Here is a 24,277-nt window from a genome sequence, read left to right as displayed (position 1 = left end):
AGTCAAGTTGTCGTCCATCTGGAAAGAGCATGTGTCTGGCTCTTCTTGGTCCCTCTTTCCAAAACGGTTCAAATTTTAACCTCCCAAATCAAACCTAGTATGACAATAATAATAGAATAATGTGGATGCCAACAGGACCATGCCATTATACAACTGCAAAATTTGTACAATTTTCAAGAAAAGCTTATTTCTGAAAGATTAGAGCCAAAAGTCTATGACCCTTTATATCTATCAAAATCTTCCATCTTTCAAGAATGGAACATAGTATTGGTAATTACCATTTCAAAGAGATTCTTTCACTATTACTCATGTTTGCCTTGTAACCAGAAAGATGTCCGTTTCATTTATTGTTAAATATGGTCATCACTCCTAGAAATATTTTGGTTGTATGGAATTTTTGTGGTAAATTTTATCTAGATCCATACACATACTAAAATTATATGGCTGTATTTTTCTAAAATTGTTTGCTTTGATCCCTTTTTCTACAGACTAAGGCACCCACCATGTCATTAGCAAAGGGGATTTTTTTTTAGAAATTTAGTATGCAGTATTGTGAAGTGTAGATTACCCATCCACATGCTACAATGCCATTTTGATCCTATGAATTTTGTGGGGATTATCGGAAGTCTTTTTTACCCGAGTCACCAAAGGCAGAAGTGGGTCTAGCAGTTGGATCACTCCATCTGTAACATTTCAGCTTGTCACTGCAACTTCTCTGAAACTACTTAGAAATTCTTGAAACTTGGTATGTAGCAAAAACACCATTTGTAGTTGTGCATATTATCAAGAGATTATGATTCTCTAATTTTTATGGGAGTTATGCTCCTTTTAACGTAAATATTTACTGAAAATCATCATGCACAGCTTGTCATTACAACTCCTCTTAAACTACACAACAGTACTTCATAAAACTTGGTTTGTAGCAAAAACACCATGTGTTGTGCATATTATTAGGAAATTTATCCTCTATTTTTTATAGGAATATGTTCTCTAGTTTTCTTATATCTGTACACAACACTTCATTCGTTGCATTTTCCCCAGCAACTATAAATCACCACTGTAGTGTGACAGCAGGTCAAGACATTGATTGGTCTAGCTTGTTCAGCAATAGGCTTGCTTTCTTCGGTTCTTGATGAAAGTTCACGTTTGACAACACAAAAAGGAAGTTGGCATTGAGTTTAGATCCCAACCATTTTGAAGTAAAAGCCAAAAACCAGCATTTCATAAATTTCACTTTAACTCGGTATTATCACATGGATCTCGATGATATTGTTCCACAATGTTCTCGAAGGTCAAAGCTGAAGTTTTTGGGGATTACGGCTTAAACTGTGCATGAATTAAGGGCTGAATAGAGCCAATAACAAGTTTTCTTGTTTTTAACAATGGCTTCAAAAGCATATGGATCTCACAAGGTTTCATACCATAAAAAGAATGTTTTCATCAAGTTTTGGGGTTATAACCTGACTGATGTACGAAGTTTGAATGTTGTTTAGTGGTTGTATCAAGCTGCACTCCGAGAAGCATCATCTTTTTTTTTCTGTCAGTACTACTTAAATCCTAGTTTGACCTTTTTGGTATAGGATATTATGGAACAATCCATCCACTCAAGTTACATGCATATAGATAAATTTTATGTAATCTTAATTTCTGAATTGATGTCATAACCACCAAAATTACTACTGATCTACCTTTCATAGTTTGAAATATATGTACTATTTAATATTCAAGTGAGCACATTTAAAGATGGTGTTAAACCATTATAACTACCAGGTAATAATCTGGATGTCCAATTTGGCAAGCTGCAGTATATTTATCTCAGTTTGTACCGTAACAAGGTTGCAGTAATACCAAGAATTTTATTATGAAGAAAATGACAGTATTTCTGAATATTTCTCATTAGTTTATAAATCCAAATTCCACATAGATATTCAGTAAACCCACTTGTAATCACTGGGTGTCCTGTTACTAGTACACCATTCCTAACACAAGGTGCATATCTATGAACAAAATAGGAAAATATGTTAAATGTTATACCATCTGATGTCTCTCAGCTTTTGTTGGGAGTTTTTATTGCATTTTTGTTTGTCTTGTTTTTCCTTACCTTCATTTATTGATTTGTATTCTGTTCTGTTGTCTACACTGTGTATGTAGATTGTTTCCTGTTTTAAGTTTTTGCAATTATACTTTTACTTTGACGTCAATGAATCATCCTTCTATTTGATGCTTTGGTATTTTCTTGACAATAATTTAAAGGGAATGACTGACAGTAAAAATTAATTATTCCCTTAAACTGTTGTAACACAGTGATAACAAAATATCACAAGATTTTAGACTTAATTTCAAGAGAAAGAGCTGGTCTTCCCTTGATTAAATTACCATTACCAGAGTTCAACAAACTGATCAAGTTTCAAACTTTGCACCTGTGGATTCTGGAGAAGGTTTAGGTCACAACCCCAAAAGTCAACCACATTCTTCCTGTAGTGTATGGTAACTTGTAAAACATTTTGTACAGATGAATTCATTATGACCAATAACAACAGGGTCATACCAGTATATAGGTCTGCAATTTTTTTTCTTTATAAAAATGTTCTAAGATTTTACTGAATTGATAATGTTCTATGCTTTATTTACATATGATAGAAAATGTTCATTACAAAGTGATACATTGTATTTACAATGACATATAGGTATGTGTTTAAAAGAATATGATCTGACAACATTGTACAATCAAAGAAGTATTGAATAACTTTCTAACTAGTCCACAGGAAAAAATTCTGACAGTATTAGTGGTTTTTTCTTTTTTAAAAACCTTATGGACAAAATCTGTAAAAAGTGATTGCTGAAGAAATTTGATTGATCAAATTCTTGGTTTAATGCAAACACAATATTTTCTTTCCCTTGATTTTTATAATTGCCTTGGAAAAAATATCTACACGACAACAGTTTTAATCTTTTTCTTCATTGTCATCAGGAGATTTGGACCTTGACTTTGATCTCTCTTTACGTTCTTTGCTAGGACTACGAGATTTACTTCTACTAGCACTTCGACTTCTACTCCTTGAACTTTTGCTCCTACTCCTACTCCTGCTCCTGCTTCTAGACCTACTTCGTGATCGTCTTCCTCTGGACCTTGACCTGCTTCTGCTATGAGACCTAGATCTAAAAGAATAACTAAAGGTGTTATCATTAAGGCTACTCAAATTTACCAGATTCTCTGATTTTTCCAATCCACTAATCTCTACACAAATATTTTTTTAAATACCACTTTTTCCAAATACTCCAGCTTCACTGGAGTTTCCTAATTTTTCACAAAATAATCAGCCAGTTACAATTTTTTTTTTAAGAAACCTAATTACCCTATCATGCACCCACACAAATCATTTCCAGAGCATGGGGGTGCGTAGTAAACATCAATATATGAGAATTGGCAACGAAATAAAAGATTTCATACGAGAAAAGACATTACGTAATGTCAACAAAACAACCAAAAGTGAAATGTTACTGAAAGAAAGTTTATCGAATTATCAAATACAATTTTAAATGATACTTTCTTCAAATCATGTTCAAATGTCTTACAACATGTTTCAGACAAGTTTTAAAACATAAGAGATTAAAATGAAACAACTAAAAACCGAAAAGTAACAAAGTCCTTCTTCATTAAACCCTTTATATCTAATGCTTTTGCAACTGAAAATGATTATTTTGAAACTTATTGTTTCTTACAATTTTCTTCCTTAAAAGTATGTTTTAAAATGAAAGACACTGAATTTGAGTTTTAACCAAACCAGGAGATGTTTTCGACTTCCCAGACTTTTGATTTTGTTTTATAAGCCATTTCATACATCCTGTGTCAATTTTATCATGCTTTGAAATTAAAATTATCCAATTTATGTAGCTACTGATTTTTAAATGATGTTTCAGTCTGAATATAAGTTTCTTTCCTTCACATTTTTAAAGGAAATATGGCATCAAGGTAAATAAATTGACCAATCAAGTGAAAAATATTGAACTTTTGTCTTACAAACTTCTACTGCAATCTAAGTCATCATATGTCATATATACAAAATTGCACTGCATAAAATATATAAATGTGTATAACACACACTACAATACAGTACAATTCAAACTAGAAAAACTGTAAGCAAAACCCCCTTCAAGAAACCCCAAAAGTCATTCAGATGGAAAACAAAAAAGGTATTAGGAGGTGCACAATGAAATCATGTGATATTTTGTTGAAAGTTTCATGCAGTTCCATTTAGTGGTTTCAGAGGAGTAGCAGATTGGAACCGGACGAACAGCACGATTTCTATAAACACTCATCCTGCTGCCCACTAAATATACATCTGGACCATTTTTGCATTATGATTTTTTTTTATTTCCAATTACCTTCTCCTACTACTACGACTGCTGCTCTTTGGTCGGTCTTCTACCAGTTTGATTCTTCTTCCATTTATTTCTGTATTATCTAGTTTGTCCAGTGCAGCTTTCATATCAGAGTATGTAGAAAATTCAACTACACTATAAAAGGATAAACAATCCATTATTATCCAAATATTCCAATGATCAATTCATCTCTTTTAACTGGTTTAAGAAAAACCTTAACATTAGATAATATATCAGTCTAAATACAACTTTTAAAAAACTTAATAATTATTAACATTTTAAGTTCTCAATTTATAATTTTTCATAACAAATAGATTTATGTTTGTGACTTCAAACAAACCCATTCTCATTTTTAATATGATGAACCTAATCATTCTGTGTATAATGGCCAATGACTTGACAAATTATCACCTACAATTTAGACCAACAAGCATTCTTAATATGAACAACAGTATTTTTGATAATTTTAATAAATTTGAAAGTCAGTCTTTTCTTACAGTAAAGTTTGGTTCTCTATCAGAACAGAATTTTCAATGGCCTAAGTTCAATTCAACATACCCTTCATTTTTATGTTGTTTATGGGCATCAGCATAGGTAACTTCACCAGCCTGTCTCATATAGTCTTTAAGATCCTTAGAAAGAGATAAAAATACTTAGTATTAGATAAACCACTTAAATAGTAAGGCTAAATATACTCACCATGTCCCAATTTCATGTATAAAGGAAATCTAAAACAAGCATGCAAAATGAAAATACAAAGCTTTTGCAAATAATTGTTACATTGGAGCCCTCATGCTTAATGGGTCATAGCTGAAGAGATAAGCTTTTAATACTCTAAAACCTTATGCTAACATTTTTATTTCGACAGGTATTAACTCCTTCCCCTGTTTTTTGCATAGTCCTCAGATGTTCAAGTCTTGCAGACATAACCAGACAGGTAAGTATACAGTCCTAACCACTTTCATAGTGAACAAACTACTGATCTGAATCAAGATTCTTTCACAGAAGATGAATTATATTTGTTCAAAACAGCCAAAAAATATTTATTTCTCATATAGTTTTCTATACTGTGGTTTCATTTATTTTTGTAGATATAAATTTCTGCATGGGAGGAAAATGTCTTTTCTTAAGGTTCTTAAGATTCATAGACCAAAAGAATAACAAATTTAAATGATTTGTCTATATTGTCAGTATACTAGTAAGTTCATTTCCCCAATCACTAAAAATTCCTGACAAATCAAGATATTTGTAATTTTTTAAAAATCATGCGCCATGTCTACTTCATTGTTTAATGGAAAAAAGTTAATACCTGAGTAAGCAACTATTATGACAAACTCTACACTGGAAGATAATAAATATCATCCTTACAATCTATTTCTGGTGAATACTAACATTATCTTACTCCGAGAATTTTAAGGGCTAATAAACAATTGATTTGCAGTTTAATTAATCGATTTAAAATGTGAAATGATGTATATTGCTCAATATTGATTCTGCCATAGTGATTGGGATTAGAATTAAGAGAATGATCTTCAGAATTTCAATGGGCTATACTTTAACATTCTTTGTAAATCATTTCTTCCATAAGAACTGAACATTTAAGTCTTTTTCTCAGTCACAACATTCACACACAGAAAACATTGCTCATTGTTATCTTGATTTCATTGCCCCCCTCCCCATCCCAACAATGAGAACCATGAAGATTTATACCTTACAAATTACAATGAAACCACAGTAAATCAGCAGGAACAAATGGTCAAAAATTTGTTTTATTTGACCACTTCTTTAAACAAACCATGTAAACCCTACTATACATTTAAACAAATTGATAGCCTTGAAAATTTAACCCAACACATTATTATTTAAAATTTAAAAGCAAATTACCTCAATAGAATACTAAGTGCCTGCACACAAGAGCAAAATGACCCTTTTCTAGAGAGAACATCAGGACATCTAGTCTAGCACAGTTTGGCTATTTTCGTCTATGCTATGCAGATATCTGCCTTCTTAACCCTTGGGAGGTAAGCTAGAACTATCCGATCTGGAATGATGGATAGCTCTAACTGGCCATCATCTGAACATTTGTATTTTTTTCTTCCAAGAATGACCAAGCCAGTCATCCCTTGCAAGACGCTCACGGTCAGTGTAGGGCTCTTTTTTGCATTACATTCACAGCAGTGAGAAACCCTCTTTTGTGAGACATTCACTTCAGTTAGCGACCCTCTTTTTCAAGACTTTCACTTCAGTTCTAGAGCCCTCTACATCTTTGGAAGGATGAACAGCAAGTAAAACCCCCTCATCTCGCATCATCATAAGCAAGGACAAGTGTGAAACACTGAAGTAGCCATTCCGTTAGGCACTTCTAGGGAGCAAGCTGTGACCTGACCCTCGTCTTTCATCATGCGTCTACCACCTCACCTCTGAGGGTGCTTATGAGAGAAGACAATATGATTTTATACTTTGAAATCATGAAAACAGCTAGTGTAATGAATTTTTAAAATGGTCTTATCAAGGAAGATTCTCTCATGCAAATACTGCATATTTCGGCTTAGAAAAAAAACAGCTATGGCTATTATTATTTGCTTTGTTTTGAGAAAAATCAATTTTTTCATGTCAATACTGTTTAACTGGACAGGAAATTCTTTGAATATCAGTCTTGGTGGTGCTTAAAAAAATTCAGAAATGGTAGTAAATGATAACTCTATGAAACATATAGAGAAATACCAGAAATATTTGGATTAGAATTGATTACAAACACGAGTGTGATACAAACCTGCCAGCTAACCCTTGATGAAAGATTCTCAACTATCAATCTGTATTCTGTCCTTGTTGGAGGGCCATACCTTAAAATAGTAAAATTTAAAAATAAAATCTTAAAAAACTAACTAATTATAACAATTAAAACAATAAGTAGAGTAAATGTCATTTTAAGTACTCCTTTGAACTAGAATTTTTCTAAATAAGCACCATAACTGCTTTATAATCAATGAAGTGTTGTAGGATTTGAATGCACCTTGTGTGGCGTGGTATAAAAAAGTGCCTTCCTCTGTACATTATATATTTTTATGGAACTACGCCTTTAACTTGCTATACATTGGGTCATAAATAATGAAACAGACTTGGAAATTATAATATTTTTGTAATTATTTACTTATGTTAAGGGCAATCCAAACCTAACCTCACACACAAACAAGGAGTTATAGCATGATAGTTAACTTATTTGGGGGCAGGCAAGGAAAAAAGTGGAATTTTAAAGACTGTACATCATCAAGTCAACATAGTGGGGTGAGTCCAAGAAAACAGTTGTATCTAAAAATATATTTTTAAAATATTTTACATTAAAGTTTAAGTATGACACAACATTTGGACCTAAGTACATTATTTAATCAGCTACAAGGACTTTAATCAGGACTAGTCAGAAAAAATATTAAAAAATTATATTCAACCATGCCAACGACCTTAATAAAAAAAATTTCTTACATTAATAAACTTCCAACATAGAAGTGATTTATTCTTACAAAATAAACTGGACCAAAGTGAAGATTTTTAACAACCAGAGAAAGAAAACATAGAAGTTTTAACACTTTGAGAGTAATGAATTTGTTTGAAAAGTTTGTTTCACTCCAAAACAAAGGCATTTAAATGTTCAACCAAGCCAGCTTCGATACGACTGTGTCAGAGGTGTAAAACCTAAGATACTGTACATGTTTGAAGAGCTTAACAGTAATCCATTTCAAAATTAATTTGACCCCAAACAGATTTTTGTTTCAGTCCAAATGTGTTGAAAAGGTGTAAAATTAGAATTTAAGGTCTAGTCAAAGCAAAACAGGGAAAAAAAAAAACATGTCCAAAACCATCCAGAACAGTTGATTACATTTATAAAATAAATGCATTGAAGTTTTCTGCTTTGTGGTAATTTGTATAGTATCAAACCCCCAGAAAAATAAAATTGAAACAATTTTCAGTTTAATATTGTCACAATGAGATCATTTTTTTAAGGAAAAAAGATCAACACAAAACAAAAACATCTATAAAATGAATTTCCTATAATTTATAAATTTGCATCAGAAATCTTTCAAATAACTCCTATTGAAATAAAAGACACACAAGTACGCATTACATCCTAACTCCTACATGTAAAATAAACCACATCACTAGACATCAATATCAATGCCCCATTCTGTTGAAGCAAAACCCACATTAAACATTTCAGGACAACACGTCAACAGCATCATACCAACTTATAATCACATTTGTCTACTTTTGTATAATTAAAGACATAATTTGAGGTGAAAATGAGGTTTCTAATATAAGAAGTACATACTTTGCATACTGACTGCGCTCAAATCTGTTTTCTTTTTTGAAGTCTCTTAAAATGTTAAAACAGGAGTTATAGTACTTTTATAGTATTAAGAGTTTCAACAAATATTTGAGAATTCAGACACTTTTAACTGATATATTAAAGCAACATATTAACCCTTAAGATTCAAAATGTTCACACAAAACAAAACAAAAACATATCTATCGTAATAACAGATAAAAGCTGACCAATAATGTGTCAGTAAAGATCCTTTAAAATAAAACTCAAGTTGGAAGATATTGGAGAGGTTTTGTAAATCATTAGAATATAGCTAAGATCACAGTCTCTTGTAATTCAATTATTCTGGAAAATAGCTGAGAATTATATTTCCCCAAAGGGATTGCTTTGAAACTTGGGAGTAGCCTTTGCAGCTCACTGAGCAATCTGAGAAACACAAAAAGTGGATTGTTTGTAGTAAGTAATCAGATCAAAAACCCTAAAAAGTTACAAAGATTGGACCCCGCTGGTTTCGACAAGACATTTGAAAATTGGCAAATCATAACTCGTAAAAAAGTGGTCAAATTCTAGTATTTTTTTTTAAAACCAACAACCCTATGAAGTTCAATTAATTAACTCCTGTAGTTTTAGAGGAGGTAAAATCAGCAAATCAGAAGCTTCAATAGTCTCTTAGAGTCATTGAGTTCAATCAAGTGAAATCAAAAGTTATTCAATTTTAGAAGTCTTCCATTTATCATTCCTACCAAGTTTTATGTATACTTATCAAGTACAGGGATGATTTTACAAGGTCTACAAAGTGGAAATTGGCAAAATCTGAAGTAAATATACAGTAAAGAAAGAATTGTAATGGTAAAATCCGGATTTGAAATAGCAGGGGAAAAAAAAAATCATCACTGCAAGTAGCTTTGCGAAAGCTGTTCTTTATAGAAATTGTAACAAAGGACAGATGCCAGACAACTCTTGGCATCGAATGATAACATAATCTCACACTGACCTAGGTCAGCTAATTAAATACCCTTTTTTTTAAAGACATTTTTTTCCACACTAAATAATTTTAAGTTATTGGTACAGTCAAACCTCGTTAGCTCAAACTCCAAGAGTCAATTGAAATTACTTCAAGTTTTAAGGAGTTCGAGAAAATGAACTTCAGAGATTTCAGGAAATGTTTCGTTCCCTGTTAAGAGTTTGGTTTGATCATTAGAACTTTACTTCTTACATATTTTTGTTTTAGTTATGGTAATTTTTTTAACTTTCATAGGGTTGCATTTTTAAAAATTACTGTTGGGTATTAAAATAAAAAGCTTCACTGAGCACACCATGATACGACCACAGCCAGTTGAACTCTGTTATTGTTTAGTATAGTGATTTACAGTTTATTATGGAGACAACTGGTTTGGATACAGTACTGCACAATATTTCGAAAAAAGTTCTGCATTCAGGGTGCTTTCACAGACCACTTTGTACCCCATTACCTCAAAAACAGTTATTATTGAAAGTAAATTGGCCAGCATACTTCTTCAAGCCCTTGTAAAGCAGAATAATTTTTTTTTGACAAAATCTGATGAAAAATGTAAAAATTGTTTTTCTGCCTCTTTGACCCTTGTAACTCAAAAGCGTTGAGAAATAATCCAATTCTGATTGAAATGTAGATAGAAATTTCCACCAGGAATCCAATGGAATTCTTTTTAAATTGGACCAGAAATAAAAGTAGTATTTTTAGAGTGGTGTCTCATTTTGGCCCCTTATTGACTAAAATATAACATAAAACAATATTTGAAATCTATTAAATATTGTAAAAAAACGGAATAATATAAACAAATTAAAAAAGCATTATCAAATGTGAATTAAGAAATAAATCACAGAAACTACATTTTACTATTATTTTATGGCAGACTGGCCATTTATGTCGCATTGTTTTAAATAATAACATAAAAGGCCCTTGGTAAAACAATGATAAAATGGAGTTTCTGTGATTTATTTTGATCCTAATAGGACTACTTTCTTCATATTTTTCAAGTATTGCATGAAATGTTGGTCATGTAATTTTCACCTTTTTACCATACCTGTGGTCTAAATAGCTTTGAAGCATGTCATATTAGAATGACAAATTAACCTTCATCAATTTTAAATAAATACCTATTTAATCCCTTTCTTGCTAAACACCAAGGGCCAGTACCTCCTTTTAAATAGCAAGCTTTTTCAAGCAGCAAGAACTTAGTAAAAATATCAGACCTCATTTAACGAGGTCAAACACACTAAAAAAAAAAAAGGAATCTAATGATAAATTCCAGAAAAAAGACGAAGAAAGTCTGGTCTGCAGTATACAAAAATTTTATGACAACTGGTTTACTGCGACTTAAGTTATCACATGGAAACAAAAAATTTAATGTCGACAATATCACAACATGACTGCTTTCAGTTTTCAATTCATTTTCTCTTTCTTCATGCCGACAATGTAGCAATCTAGAACTTTAATTAATTAAATTACACTTTGAAAACTAATAGGGCTTCTGTTTTTCACACCTTTTATTATCAAAGCAAACAATATGTCTTGACAAGTTCGCTTTACCAATCATTATTCTCTACGATTTACTACCACTGGGACCAACAAGGGCTCATGAAATCAATGTTCAAGAAAACCTAAGTTCCTCACTTTGATTTTATAGAAGGAAAATTTGGTACTTTTAAACATGTTTGAGAAGATTTAGATGTTCAAGCCATCTGAGTTCGAGCAAGTGAAGTTCGACTGTATGTTATTTACTATTATCCTTAACTCATGATGAAGCAGGTACACAATAAAATGAATTCGTTGGGGCATGCTATCTGTGACTGTTGTTTGACATTTATGTAACACAATATAATACTGACAAATAATACTGTGAAATTTTAAAAAATATGAAATTCCAAAAAACAATTTTCTGTGATCCAAAATATCTTACATTTCAATTGTTGTATTGTCAAAAACCAAGAATAAAAGAAAACAGTGATCCATTGTGAAATTCCTGAGAAAAGGGGTTGTTTGAATTAAGTGTCAATCAGCTACCAATTCAAAACATGCATGACTTCCTCTTTGAACTCAATCATAATATCATTTAGAAAATATACATTATTTTCAACTGATTTTTTTAATCAGCAATCCATGTGAATTACCAAGTTGAGATACATAACATTGTACAGGTAATGCTCAGAATAACTGAAGTGACTTTAAGGTTAACTTTAAATAGTAATTTCACAATAAAAAAGATCAAACATTTCTAAAATGCTGCCCTTTCAGTTGGACTTTATTTCTCTTTAATATTACAAATAAGGAAACTCAGTTCATCAACAGGATTTATTAAGTAAATTAATCTCAAATAAAAAGTAACAGTTGTCTTATTAATTTTCCTTAACATGATTAACATACCAGTCAATTTTTATTAAAAAAAACCATGAAGGATAAATGCAGCTTGCGAGTCATGAATTACTTATTACTATTTACTGGGCAATTAGTTTCATTTCTGCATACTGAATTCAGTCTTTATTGTGGTGACAAGCCTTATATTTGATTTTAGTGTATGTCTTTCTGTCTGTGACCCATGTTACAATGCAGAATTTATTGCAGATATATTTTCATTTGTTTAATGTTTAAACCTTTCAGCCTATCCAAAACAAAAACACTATTTCAATACATGTCTATTGTATAACAATAATGAATTTTCCAAAATATATAAATCTTGAGGTATCAACTATTATGTAATGTGTCTTGTAGGCTTTTATAAATAACCATTTCCTTAAAAAAAAATGACTTGGGACTGTCATGCATTGTAATTTCTCTTACTTATCTCTTCCTCCTCGTCGACTACGCGGTGGAGGATAGTCCCTAAACCCCCTATCTCTACCATCACGTCTATCATCACCTCGAGGAGCTCCACGAGCATGCTCAACAGTACATCTGAAAATAATATAAACTTAAAAACATGTCATGATATATTTCCCTTACTTGGTCAGCCATGAAGGTTGCCTTGATCTCCCAGAGTACCCATAATCCCTTTCACGTGAATAGTAACTGTTCCTATTTCGCGAGGTGCCACGAGCATGTTCTAAACTTACTCTGTAAAATTAAAAAATCAAACAAACATATAACATAAGGCTAGTGAGTAACATCATACTACTGGTCTACTTTCTTTCATATTGGAAAACTAAAACTCATTCCTGTAGCATGAAGGCAAATTAAAATTAATTGCTAGATTTTGATTCCTGTCCATCCCAGTTTTAAACTTAAACAATTTTTTGTATTTTGTTTGTGTCCTTGTCTGTTATTTACTCAGTACTATTGTTCTTTAGTATTTCCCCTTTACCCTGAACCAAGTTCATATAATCATACAAGTTGTACAATCAAACCTTGATAGCTTGAACTTCAAAGTACCATTGAAATGTGTTCAAGTTCTCTGGAGTTTGAGTTCGTAGATTTCCATATAATTGTTTTCATGTAAAAAATTTAATTATAATAACAACAATAAAACTGAACATAAAATTTTGTTTTCATGTAAAAACTTTACTTATAATAATAACGGTCACAGTTTCAGAACCTTCTCATGAAAAAAAAAATATGTCAACATCATGGGTCCGGAAACAGTCAAAATGCTGGTCATTGACCGACAAATTTAGCAAATGTCCGATGACCATTTTCTAATATCGGACATAAAAAATTGTCAATCCTTATTAATTTCAGTCTGTGAGGTTTTATTAGTGTATAAATATCCTGTCTACCTGTCTCCTAATTGTTTATTGGAAATTAATTGACAGGTGCATGTTAATTTTAGCCTATGTGCAGCCACCTGTGACTGTGATTTACCTGTAACTGATTAGTTGATTGCATAATTGAATTAACGGTACACGTGCAGCCCTATTGCATAAAAAGTGGAAGATGCCAATGTGATGAAAAAGTCTGAGAGATACAATGTTTTGTTTACATGTTGGAATGTCCATGTGTGGTTGGAACTCGTTCACTCATTCAGATATTTTATAAAAGACAGAGTATGTGATGAAATAACACAAATTCCAATATTTATATTAAAATAACCACATGTACATGAACAAGTTTTTTTATTAAAAGTTTTTTGATCTGATGAAGACTGACACAAACGTCTGCTAAAGTTTGATAAAATGACTGGCATAGGCTGTCAAAGTTTCCGGGCCCTTGGTCAACATGTTGCAAACTATCAATAGTCACCAAACAGAGGTCAACAACGTAGGACACGTTTCAATCCTTAATGACATCACTGGAACAAAATTTAAAAAAAAAACATGCATGTACCAAACGAGTAACGACAAAGAACAAATGAAAACATGAACAAAATATAACAGAAATTCTACTCAAAAGGTATCACCCATTGCCTCATGTGGCATTTGTTAACTTTCTCCCAAAAGTGGTCTGGCATACATGTGTTCCGTATGACAAAAGTTTTATAAGTGCTGGACCAAATGTCCTTCAAGAATTTTCAGCTTTCATGAAGACTGTATACCTGAGAGTTTTACAACCAGGGCTCACACTACTGAGCGATTGGAGCACACTAAGACTACACCAAAATCGAAGTGAAGCCTCCCAAGATGGGGAATGCACTCATTCTTTTAGCAGTATTTTGATCAGAGTTGTCTCTTTTCAGATAACAATTCAAATACAAATTTGAGAGAGAAAAGAACTTTTTAAAATCTTCTAAATCTATGAATATTTGATTACAAGCAAGTATTTTATTCAGCTTTTCATAACAATCATTTAAAACAAGATACGTAATGAAAATTCTTCAGTCGAGCTTGCTATTATTGATGTTTTATTGTTCATACTTTGTTATGAAACATGTGAAGTCGCCGTGCAGTTTCCTAGTGTAAATTTATTTCAATTAAAAATATGGTAGAAAAAAACAAAGCATTTAGTATGAACTTCTTGTTTCATAATGGAACAGTAAATTCTCCATTTCAATGGAACATTTCTTCAGCTTGAGACCAGTTTGTACTGACCGCTACAATAAAGTTTCATTCTTTATGTTTCAGGAAAACATTTTTAATATAAAATTGATACCCATGATAAACTTACATCAAGAGACCAGATATTTCATCAAGGAATAATTATGGATTATATGAGGCCAGGAGGAAAAAAAAAAGAAAAAAAGAACAAAATGGAAATTCCAAAAGAATTGTCTCTGCCTGAAATTTTATATCACAGTCCTGCAATAAATGCAAAATCAATAGGTCATTCACAATGTCTTGCAAGAAGATTTGCTTTGTTTATGCTTGATCATATATTTATTTAGCTGTAATAAAATTGGCAATTTCATGTACATATATTAGTCAACCAGCCAGCAAGCGGATTTCATTTTGTCATAAATTTTAGTTCCTTACATACACATGAATGTAACTTAAAGAAAAAGTAATATTTCTTTAAAGAATATATTTAATATCATATAACACATCAACTATGAAACAAAAGTGTTAGTGAATGATGCATTTACACATTCTCTTCTCACTGATATTTCTCTGAAAGAAGTCACTTCTCCCTCTTTTTCTCACGTAGCTTGAGCCCTGACAACACTATAAATTTTGTTCCAACTTTATTTTTATTTTAACATACATTAGAAATACATGCATATGTATTATAAACAACTGTATATAGCTTGTCTAAATACCTCTCTCCACATAGTTCTTTTCCGTTCAGTTCATAGACAGCATCATCAGCATCTCTGTAGTCATCAAATTCCTTGAAAATGTAACAATGTTAAATTTATTACTTGAAATACAAAAATGACTTCTTGGAAAAATCTGTTATTCAGTTTTTTGGGACTGATTTGAACTTTTTTTATTGACTGCATAAATGAACTAGCCCTCCCATTTTGCTTAAGGTGTTTTCTTCTTTATTCAATAAAAACCAATAGCTCAGTGAAAACGGAATATCATTGGCCCGCCTGACAAGTCCGGTAAAGTTTTATATAATTCTGGTCCGAATGTCTGGTCTTTTCCGGCCGCGGTCGAAATTACGTTACTTTTTCGTTTACTGAACTCGTGAAAGAGGAAGTCAAACTTTAAAATAAATCAGCATAACACAATAAGCTGTAAACAATTCTTTTTTACTGTTAATAAAGTTTTCTGATTCATTGACTACTGCATTAGAAATGGTGACCTGTGTTATTAGAATTACATAAAAGTAAATTCTTCATTTATTTTTTTTTATTCACTAGATTCATTTTTTGTTATTGTATTAATGAATTTTATTTCTTCAATATAATAATTTTTTTTAGAAGATTCTAGTGCTTTGCAGAGGCGGTTTTAGCAACCCTCAATTTAATTCCTACAGGTGATGATAATGATAATTCACAGCATAAAATAATGGGAGGAGATATTCTTTATTCCAAAAAGAACTGAGACATAAAATAATGGGAGGAGGTATTCTTTATTTCCAGAAAGAACTGAGACATATCTTAATAAATTACTTTCAAATCATTTCTTCATTTAATCTTCAGAAGCCATATCTGTTTGTTCACACATGAATTATGTTATAGTAATATAAACATATTTTTTTGGCCTGGTAAAGTTTCTTTAATTACCAGACTGAATGTCCCGTAAAAAATTTTACATTTCACGCTCACTGATAGCTATATGAAAGCTGAAACGAATTTCATGTCATGGGAGGTGTACAGTAGTTTATGTAAATGTGTTAACAAAATCAAGTGATCAATGCAGTATACAAGGGACTCATAATAACTAGGATTTAAATAAAAATCAAAAAGAATATAACCCAAGGTTAATACAAGAACAACGTTCCAAAGTCTTCTGCGAAAAAAAAAAAGTGAGGAAAACTTTATATTCACTGAAATTTTCTAAGTCCAAGGACCATAACTTCCATAAAAATCAATCAACCCTAACCAAAGTCGAACTTAATATGAAATTTCTCATTGTAAGACTACATACAAAATATAAAATCAATTGATGAAAGCATTACAAAAAAAAGTGTGGAAAACTAAATTCACTGAAACTTTCTAAGTCCAAGGGCCGTAACTTCCGTAAAAATCATTCAACCATAACCAAAGTCTAACTTAATCTGTAGCTTCTCATAGTAAGTCTAGGCCACAATTAAAAATGTATATGTTTGCACTAATTTGACCGACCCGAAAAAATGGGGCTGTTTCAAAAGTTTTTTTCTGCATTTCTGAAGTCCTTGATACTTGCTGGTGTAATCTACGATAACGTCCGAGTGGAAGTAGAAAGATAGACAGATTTACAGTGGCATCGTCTGTCCCGCTAAAATATACTGAAAACAACAAAATCAAAACCATTGAATCAAAACAGACTCGACAGTTTTCCCACCAGTGCAACATGGAATGATGTTTTTGGTGATATAACAGAGCCTGATGAGATTAGACTTAAAACTGACAGTGACTCAGTGTTCTCGTAACAGTGTCCAATAATAAGCTCAAAGATACGTCTACTGTGTTTGAGTCCGACTTTGAGGAAATCGGTGTGGTCAAAACCTTTGATAAGTACGCACAAAAAAGTACCGAAAACGCAGATGGACGGCATTAGGAAAATAGAGTCCAAGGATAATTTTGATGATTTTAAAATGGGTCCTCCATTATGACAACTGGGAAATGCCAAGACTAGGAATCAATACATACTAATTCAAATTTCATGTGTTAAATCACTGCAATGAACACTCCCCAAAGACATGCAAAATTACAAACTAATACAAGTTATTCACCAGAAAATATATTCCTTAAATCTGCCTCAATGAACTTTTCACACAAGTTCATACTAAAAGGGAAAATACCATGAACTTGGGCTAGGCATATTTGACATAAAACTATACTTAGAAAAAGAAAAATAACATCAGATCTACTTGCAAATAACTGTACCTATCTGTCTATCTCTCTGTCTCATTGATTTGATACATTTGATTTCATTTTAACTTTCATTTTCAAAATACAATTCACTTGATGACGTATTAAATTCCAGTTTCAGTAGAAGGGTGCACTATATAGGTTAATATTGGAAAAATTAGTTCATTTTATGAAAAAATAAACCCTTAAATTTACTGTGTGGACTACCTAGAAACAGCTCTATTTCAACAAAATAAGACAAAATTTTCAGAATTTACCTTACCGTATAGTGCTACCTATGACATATTATACAGCTTGGGATCAGGATAGGAACTGGTGTCGGAAATGGACACAAAAAATTCAGATTTCACGATTTTTCCCAGGGGAATAGGGCTGCCAAGAGGGGAATGAGGCTGACAGGTGGCCCCAAATACAATAGTAGTGTCATCCCTGTAGACACACACAACACAGAAATTACCCAAATAACAGGCACATAGAAACATAAGTAAATGGGCAACACAGACTCCACTCAAACCTGGGAGCATGGACCATGTGTCGCTGTACGTTAAACTTTCTCTGCTTTTTCATGCAACCAGTTAAACCTAGGCCGAGTTGCTCATTAAATGTCATGTCTGGGATAGACAAAAGCGGTATGGAAAACTGTAACATGGTGAACAAATTGTTTCTCATGGAGCAGATGTCATAAGTTTACTTTTAATGCCTCCTTATAACAGGAAAATCTTTAATGTGTTAGTAAGAATCAGGCAAAATGAGAAAAATCAGAAACATGCATGTCAAAACCCCACTGATCTGACAATGTAATATAACTCCAGGATACTTTCTCTATTTGAAATACCATCATTTGATCTCTGCATCACTGGTTTTGCTCAGAAAATTTTCAATAGCATATTAGAAAAATATGGTTTTTGACAGAGTTATCTATCCTTGAAATGTTCATTTTCAGCGCATTTCAATGAAATTGTAACTCAATGGTTCAGCATGATATGGAAAATCTTGTTTATTTTCCTTGATTTTGATAGTGAAAATAGTCAAATGAAACTATCAAAATGGTGGGTTCTTTCATACCATGTTTCACCCACTTACAGATACTGACACTTAATTAACAAATTTTGTACCTACCACAAAGCCATATCCATTTTTCAGCATGATATCTCTTATCTTTCCATAACCTTTAAAAAATCTTTCAACATCTTTTTCCCGAGCATGGTAGGAAAGCTTTCCAATATACACTCTGGTACCCATAGTAAGCTACTGTTAGAAACAAAAATGACAAATAATACATAATAAGGAATATAATAATACAACTGTCACATATATATTCAAATGTATAATTTTCTAACTTTTATAAAGCTAGCTGCTGCACTAAATCATTCTAGTTAAAATAATTTCCATCATCAGTGATTGGGATTAGATGGCAGTGTTCCAGATTGTTGGGAAATGGCAATCCCACTATAGTAAAAGTTTGGTCAAGTGCAGCATGATATAACTGCAACCAGTTGAACTCTGTTCACTTGATGCAAGTCAAGTGTGGACACAATTTTAGTTTTTGACACACTAACATAGGGACCAACAATTCATTATGGATACAACAACTCATTTGGACACAATACTGCACAATATCTTTAAATTTAACTCAAGTATAAAGCAGGGGTCGTGCTGGACTTCGCTAATGTCACAATTTGAGATTTTTTATTTTATCTGACGACAGAAACAGCCAGTTGGCGATTTTCTTGGCGCCTAGGTTTTATATATTAAAATTGACAGGAAGTTTAGCAGCAATGGATATTATCTCTAATTTTGTGTTGACACCTAGTCAATGCTAATTGACTATGACCCATTTACGACTGAAGGCAATTAAATGTAATTAGACCAGGCGACCGTGACTGACAATATCCTCATGGGAGGTGTCAATCAAACGTAAATATATTATTGAGCCAATCAAAACTCTCATCATCTGGTCAAAGGTAAACACAATTAAGGCAAAGTGCACAGTGGCTACACACAAGTTTCACAGCCCTGTTTAACCATGTAATACATTCAGAAACAGACTTCCCTAATAACAGAATAAATCAAATCCAATTTACAATGATTATCTCATCAGGAAGTGTCTAAATACTTTGAAATGAAAGAATTGGGAAAAGAAAATGGATGACATTTGTTGCCATGTGACTTTTTTGGCGGGAAAATTGGTATACAAATAGAATGGGGATTTCCAAAATCTAATTAAAGAAATGCTATTCAGATATCAAGATAACTAAACAGGGACACAGTTAATGGTCCATGGTACAAAATGTAGTTTGATAGAAATTTTATCACTTAAGAAAAAGAATAAAGTTTGTTAAAAATTAAAAAAATAAAAAATTATATTGTATTAGATAAATTAACCCATAAAGGACAAAGGTGAACATGTTTTAAAATCACTGACTATATGAGAATAGTAATATAAAGTCTTTGATAGAAGTAAAATACCTGTTTCTGGAGTAGTGCTTTTTTATTTTATGCATATGAAAATAACAGACTAGAGCAAAAAACCTGCTTTATACATGCATCAAGCGTGAATCTTGGGTACAGGTATGTCATAAATGGAGAGGTTATTTTGATGAATTGACAAATATAATTCATCAACGGACTTGTATTGTCTTTTTTTTTTTTTTAAAGTATATTTTTTTTTGGCACCCTTAGACTCTAATTTCTGAAAACTGGCGACAAAAAATGGCAGCTGGCGATTTTTCTGGCGACAGAATTTTGGAAGCCAGAGCAGCACCTGTATAAAGGTCTGCTTCAGGATGCATTCATGGATCACCTTGTACCTCATTATCTCAAAAATAAAAAAAGATGGGGCTAATTCGGTCAACATCCTTCTTAAGATTCTTGTATTTAGGCTGGGATTTTCCTATAGAAGCAAATAATAATAATAAAAAAAAAATTCAGAATTGCCCCAAAAATACCGTCACTTTTGAGCTTGGTCCCTATTGGCCCCTCATACTGTACCTCAAAACTAAGGTTTTTTGGGGGTAAAACCCTTGTTTATGATAAATATGTCCTTACCTGCCTGAAAACATTTGCCCATTACCTTTAAGGAACCCCATACAACCACTACTACTTTTGACTTATCTCCCTTTATACAGATACACAGGTAAGCATGCGTCTTAGTTACATGCATACAAATTTATCTAGGTCAACTTTTTGTCTTGCAACACAATAAATGTATCTACACCTATTTCATGTATTCAATGCATTTTATTTGTGGATATCAAATAAAATTGTACAGGAAATGTACAGTTTAGTAGAAATATTTCAAGGTTAAGGCATATTTCAACAGAAAAAATATTTATGAAAAATGACAGCAGTTAGCTAATGCAGCTTCAAATTCCCACTTATAAATATTTCTCTTTTCGACTAAAAAATAGATTCAATGTAGTCATTTTGGTCCAATACTTATTTTCATCAATAAATCAAGTACTAGCATATTTCTATATATTTAGTGGCTCCCCATACTACTCCAGCAATGCTAGAGGTTGTCTGGCAAGCTATTTTCTGACTATGTGCCATCCTAACCTCTAGCATCTGACACGTTGAAAGCCACCGCAAATGTGAATTAGCTAAACATGTGTTTTAAAATATTTTAAGTCTAATTTACATTAACAAAGTTTAACTTGCCGGAAATCGAGCAATAAAAATCCTAAATATTTGATAAATACCTAGCAAACATTTGTCATGAAGATAGTTGTCAAAATGACCAGCCATTTTGAATTAGGTAACCAATTTTACGGAATACAAAATATTTTTGACAAAACGAACTAAAAAGTCGGCAAAGGCAATTCGTTGGTTAATTTGATATGTTCCGTTTCACAAATTTAATAATCCGTAATTTTATCAACATAATTACATTCAAAAAGCCAAAAACCAAACTGCATTTACAAAGGATTTCCCGATTTTCCCATCAGGTAGGTCATATGATTTTCTTCAGTTTAATCACCTTCTACCATATTATGGTGAAGAAACTGTATAAAATGTTTAAAATGGTAAATAGTTTATAATAATTCTGCCGATTTCAAAGAAGGGCGGAATGAGCGTTATGCAATATGGCGCTCAGAAGTAAGATGTTGGGGTATGGAGGAATGGAATTCCAACCTCTTATGTTGTAGGAGTACACCACATACATATTTAATCTGTGCACCAGAAGAAGGGTACAATGACAATAATGGCAATAGTTGACATCTGATTTACATGCACTGGTGTAATAATTAAAGACATGCACAGACATAATATACAGAAGTGGAAAGTAGAATGTCAGAATTTCATTTACATTTATAATAACATTAGCGTCGTCTGGGCACATCGGTAACTCGATCAGAAGAATATCACTTGACCAACGGACATGGGGTACCCCAGTAGGACAGTGCAATTCAAAACTGAAATTTCTTATCTTGATTTAGACAAATACTTTAGGCAGCGTTGTAGCCCGAGAAAGACGCAGGTCACATTGCCCTAACATTCCGTTAAAAAGAAATAACGTGAATAGCAAGTCAGCTTATTATACTGAATTCTTCTGATAGTCGCGTCACCGAGACCCCGCTACAGCCGCGCCATGGCACTGCATGCTATACATGATTACGTTTAAAACAAGGGTGAATCGCTCATTCGTCAAAAGAAAAATATAAATTACATTTCAGTAGGAATCGTCACCTTAATTAGACGATATAAAAACAATTGCCTTACCCAATTAACGATATAAAAATAATATTTTATAGTATAACTAGCCGGCCAAACTTCTCGTCATTGATCAATGCCACTCAAACGCTTGATACGGGGTTTACAACTTCTGTATAATGGAACAAACTGAGATACCCTTTTCCACGAATGTTTGAAGTTGTTTACTGTCACGTTGATCAGCAACTGTTAACAAAGAAGAAAAGACCAAAGAAAAAAGCTTCCCATCAATATGCATATGGCAATTAGAAAACAGCCGTGAAGTTATTCTTAAAGTACTGTAAAGCATAGACCTGTAAATAAATTTAATCACAGGTATACGCGGGTAAAAGTTTAGTCCTTTCCCTGCTAATATAGACCACTTACAGGTCTATGCTGCTCATGAGATGATCAACATTTCATACCGATTTAGTTAAGCAAGGATTGAAAAGGTATAAAAATCCTTGAGTAAAATAAATTGCAGATTTTGAAACAAACGCAACACAATAATAGAGGAAGATTAATTACAGGATCAGTGGCGGATCTAAACACTTTGAAACTGCGTAGTGCCAACCGGGGTTCCTCAGAAAAAATGGGATGCTAGGACACTATTTGCCATTTTTGGTCAATTTAGTCCGGAAAATAACAGTTTTTTTACACTTATTTATGCCTCAGTATCTTATGGGATCATGATATGAACGATTATTGCGTCTATTGTGTAGATTTGGTATTGTGCTTTCTTACTTCATAAAAAAGGTGAGGGAATTTAAATCATGATACTTTGTTAAATTAAATGATATCGCACAAGTGTGAAGTGTGATGCTAGACTATGACCAGATTATGCCCACCTGCAATCTGATGGGAGCTGCTGGCGGCGAAGGAAATGCTTACCCTATCGAGACACCTGATCCCAACACAGTTTTGTTGTTGTTGTTGTTGTTGTTATAAAAATATATATAAAAATCTTGTTCTCAGTTGTAAGGTTTCTGGAAATTTTGTTTACTGCGATATTAAACACAAGGTTGAACAAATGTCTTCGAATAATTTCTTATTTCAAGGGTAAATCAATGACACAGACTGGAGAAAATATCTTTACAATGCATACTTTAAGGGAAAAATATTGTGTTATCATTGATTTTGAATACTTTATCAATTAGGAGAAATTGATTTGTTTTTATAAACCAAGATAAACTAAAAAATTTATAACGTATCATGTTATTTTTTATGTATTGAAATAATGCATTACATTCAGAGACATGACAACCTACTACTTCAGCTATGAAAATGGAGTCAGACAGGGTGAAAAATCTGTCGCCTTCAGGAATGATATAAAGCTAAAAAAGATTTGTTTGATAAGATGAACCAAATTTTATCATATGGTTGCGATATCTAAAGTTTTGAGGATATTTTACAAATTAGTAAAATACGTTATACCTTAAAAACGACCTCTCCTACTTATATGTGATATTGTTATTATTTATTATAAATGATCTCTATGTTTTTGATCTTTTTTTGGTGAGAGATATTCAAAAGATATGGACCCTTTCGTGTTAAATGCAGTCGTTGAGCATGTGTGAGATATACTTCCGCGGAGTAGCACTTTGGCCAGAACAATAGAAAAGTGGACTGGATTTGGAGTAGTCAAGTCAAGTACTAAATAGATTTTGGTTGTGATCACGCCACAAAGTACTTTAATCCCACCGCATTCTTTTGCGCCTGCCCAAAGTCAGGAATTTCTGCCCTCTTTATGTTTTGTTTTATTTTCACCTTTGATTTATTTTTATGTTACTTGAGTATATATGAGAGCAACTCTTTCGCTGTACCTGTGTATGATGATACTTTACGGCTAGCTGCAGCCTTCCTTGGGATATGAGAATTTCTTCGTCGTTCATTGAAGATCAATGAGTGGCCTTGGGCCGACATTTACATGCCGGTGGAGTTTTTCTCCATACATATACACCAAACATGTTCTCGTTATATTGATGTAGTAATATACTCAAAAATGACTTTATGCAGG

General features: G+C 32.5%; 1 protein-coding gene across 4 annotated transcripts; it reads right to left on the bottom strand.

The window, feature by feature from the left end:
• Positions 1-2,609: 2,609 nt before the first annotated feature.
• On the bottom strand, positions 2,610-22,386 carry LOC148624285 (serine/arginine-rich splicing factor 6-like). 4 transcript variants are annotated; one of them, XM_088566949.1, is made up of 9 exons: positions 22,291-22,386; positions 18,688-18,819; positions 15,364-15,434; positions 12,681-12,791; positions 8,708-8,752; positions 7,157-7,226; positions 4,942-5,015; positions 4,387-4,518; positions 2,610-3,159 (listed from the first exon to the last, which is right to left on the bottom strand). In XM_088566949.1, exons 2-9 carry the CDS (start codon positions 18,808-18,810, stop codon positions 2,946-2,948), a joined length of 840 nt encoding a protein of 279 aa, XP_088423075.1. In that variant the 5' UTR covers positions 18,811-18,819; positions 22,291-22,386; the 3' UTR covers positions 2,610-2,945. The 4 variants fall into 4 exon arrangements, with proteins under 4 accessions (XP_088423075.1, XP_088423074.1, XP_088423077.1 ...); XM_088566948.1 differs by lacking the exon at positions 12,681-12,791 and adding an exon at positions 12,519-12,632; XM_088566951.1 differs by lacking the exon at positions 8,708-8,752.
• Positions 22,387-24,277: the final 1,891 nt, after the last annotated feature.

This window comes from Perna viridis, chromosome 2, assembly GCF_037379345.1.
Source record: "Perna viridis isolate PV_CMFRI_1.1 ecotype Kerala chromosome 2, ASM3737934v1, whole genome shotgun sequence".
Lineage (NCBI taxonomy): Eukaryota > Metazoa > Mollusca > Bivalvia > Mytilida > Mytilidae > Perna > Perna viridis.
Note: the sequence above shows the minus strand (reverse complement) of the source record. Positions and strands in the feature narration are given on the sequence as shown.

What these genes read in the sequence shown, in the direction of transcription:
- LOC148624285 (XM_088566948.1), bottom strand. Translation starts at nt 18,810, where the DNA reads ATGGGTACCAGAGTGTATATTGGAAAGCTTTCCTACCATGCTCGGGAA. An exon ending in AAAATGGATATGGCTTTGTG is followed by an intron (nt 15,435 to 18,687) that starts GTAGGTACAAAA and finishes TACATTTTCAAG; the next exon opens with GAATTTGATGACTACAGAGA. An exon ending in CATCAAGGGTTAGCTGGCAG is followed by an intron (nt 5,016 to 7,156) that starts GTTTGTATCACA and finishes TCTCTTTCTAAG; the next exon opens with GATCTTAAAGACTATATGAG.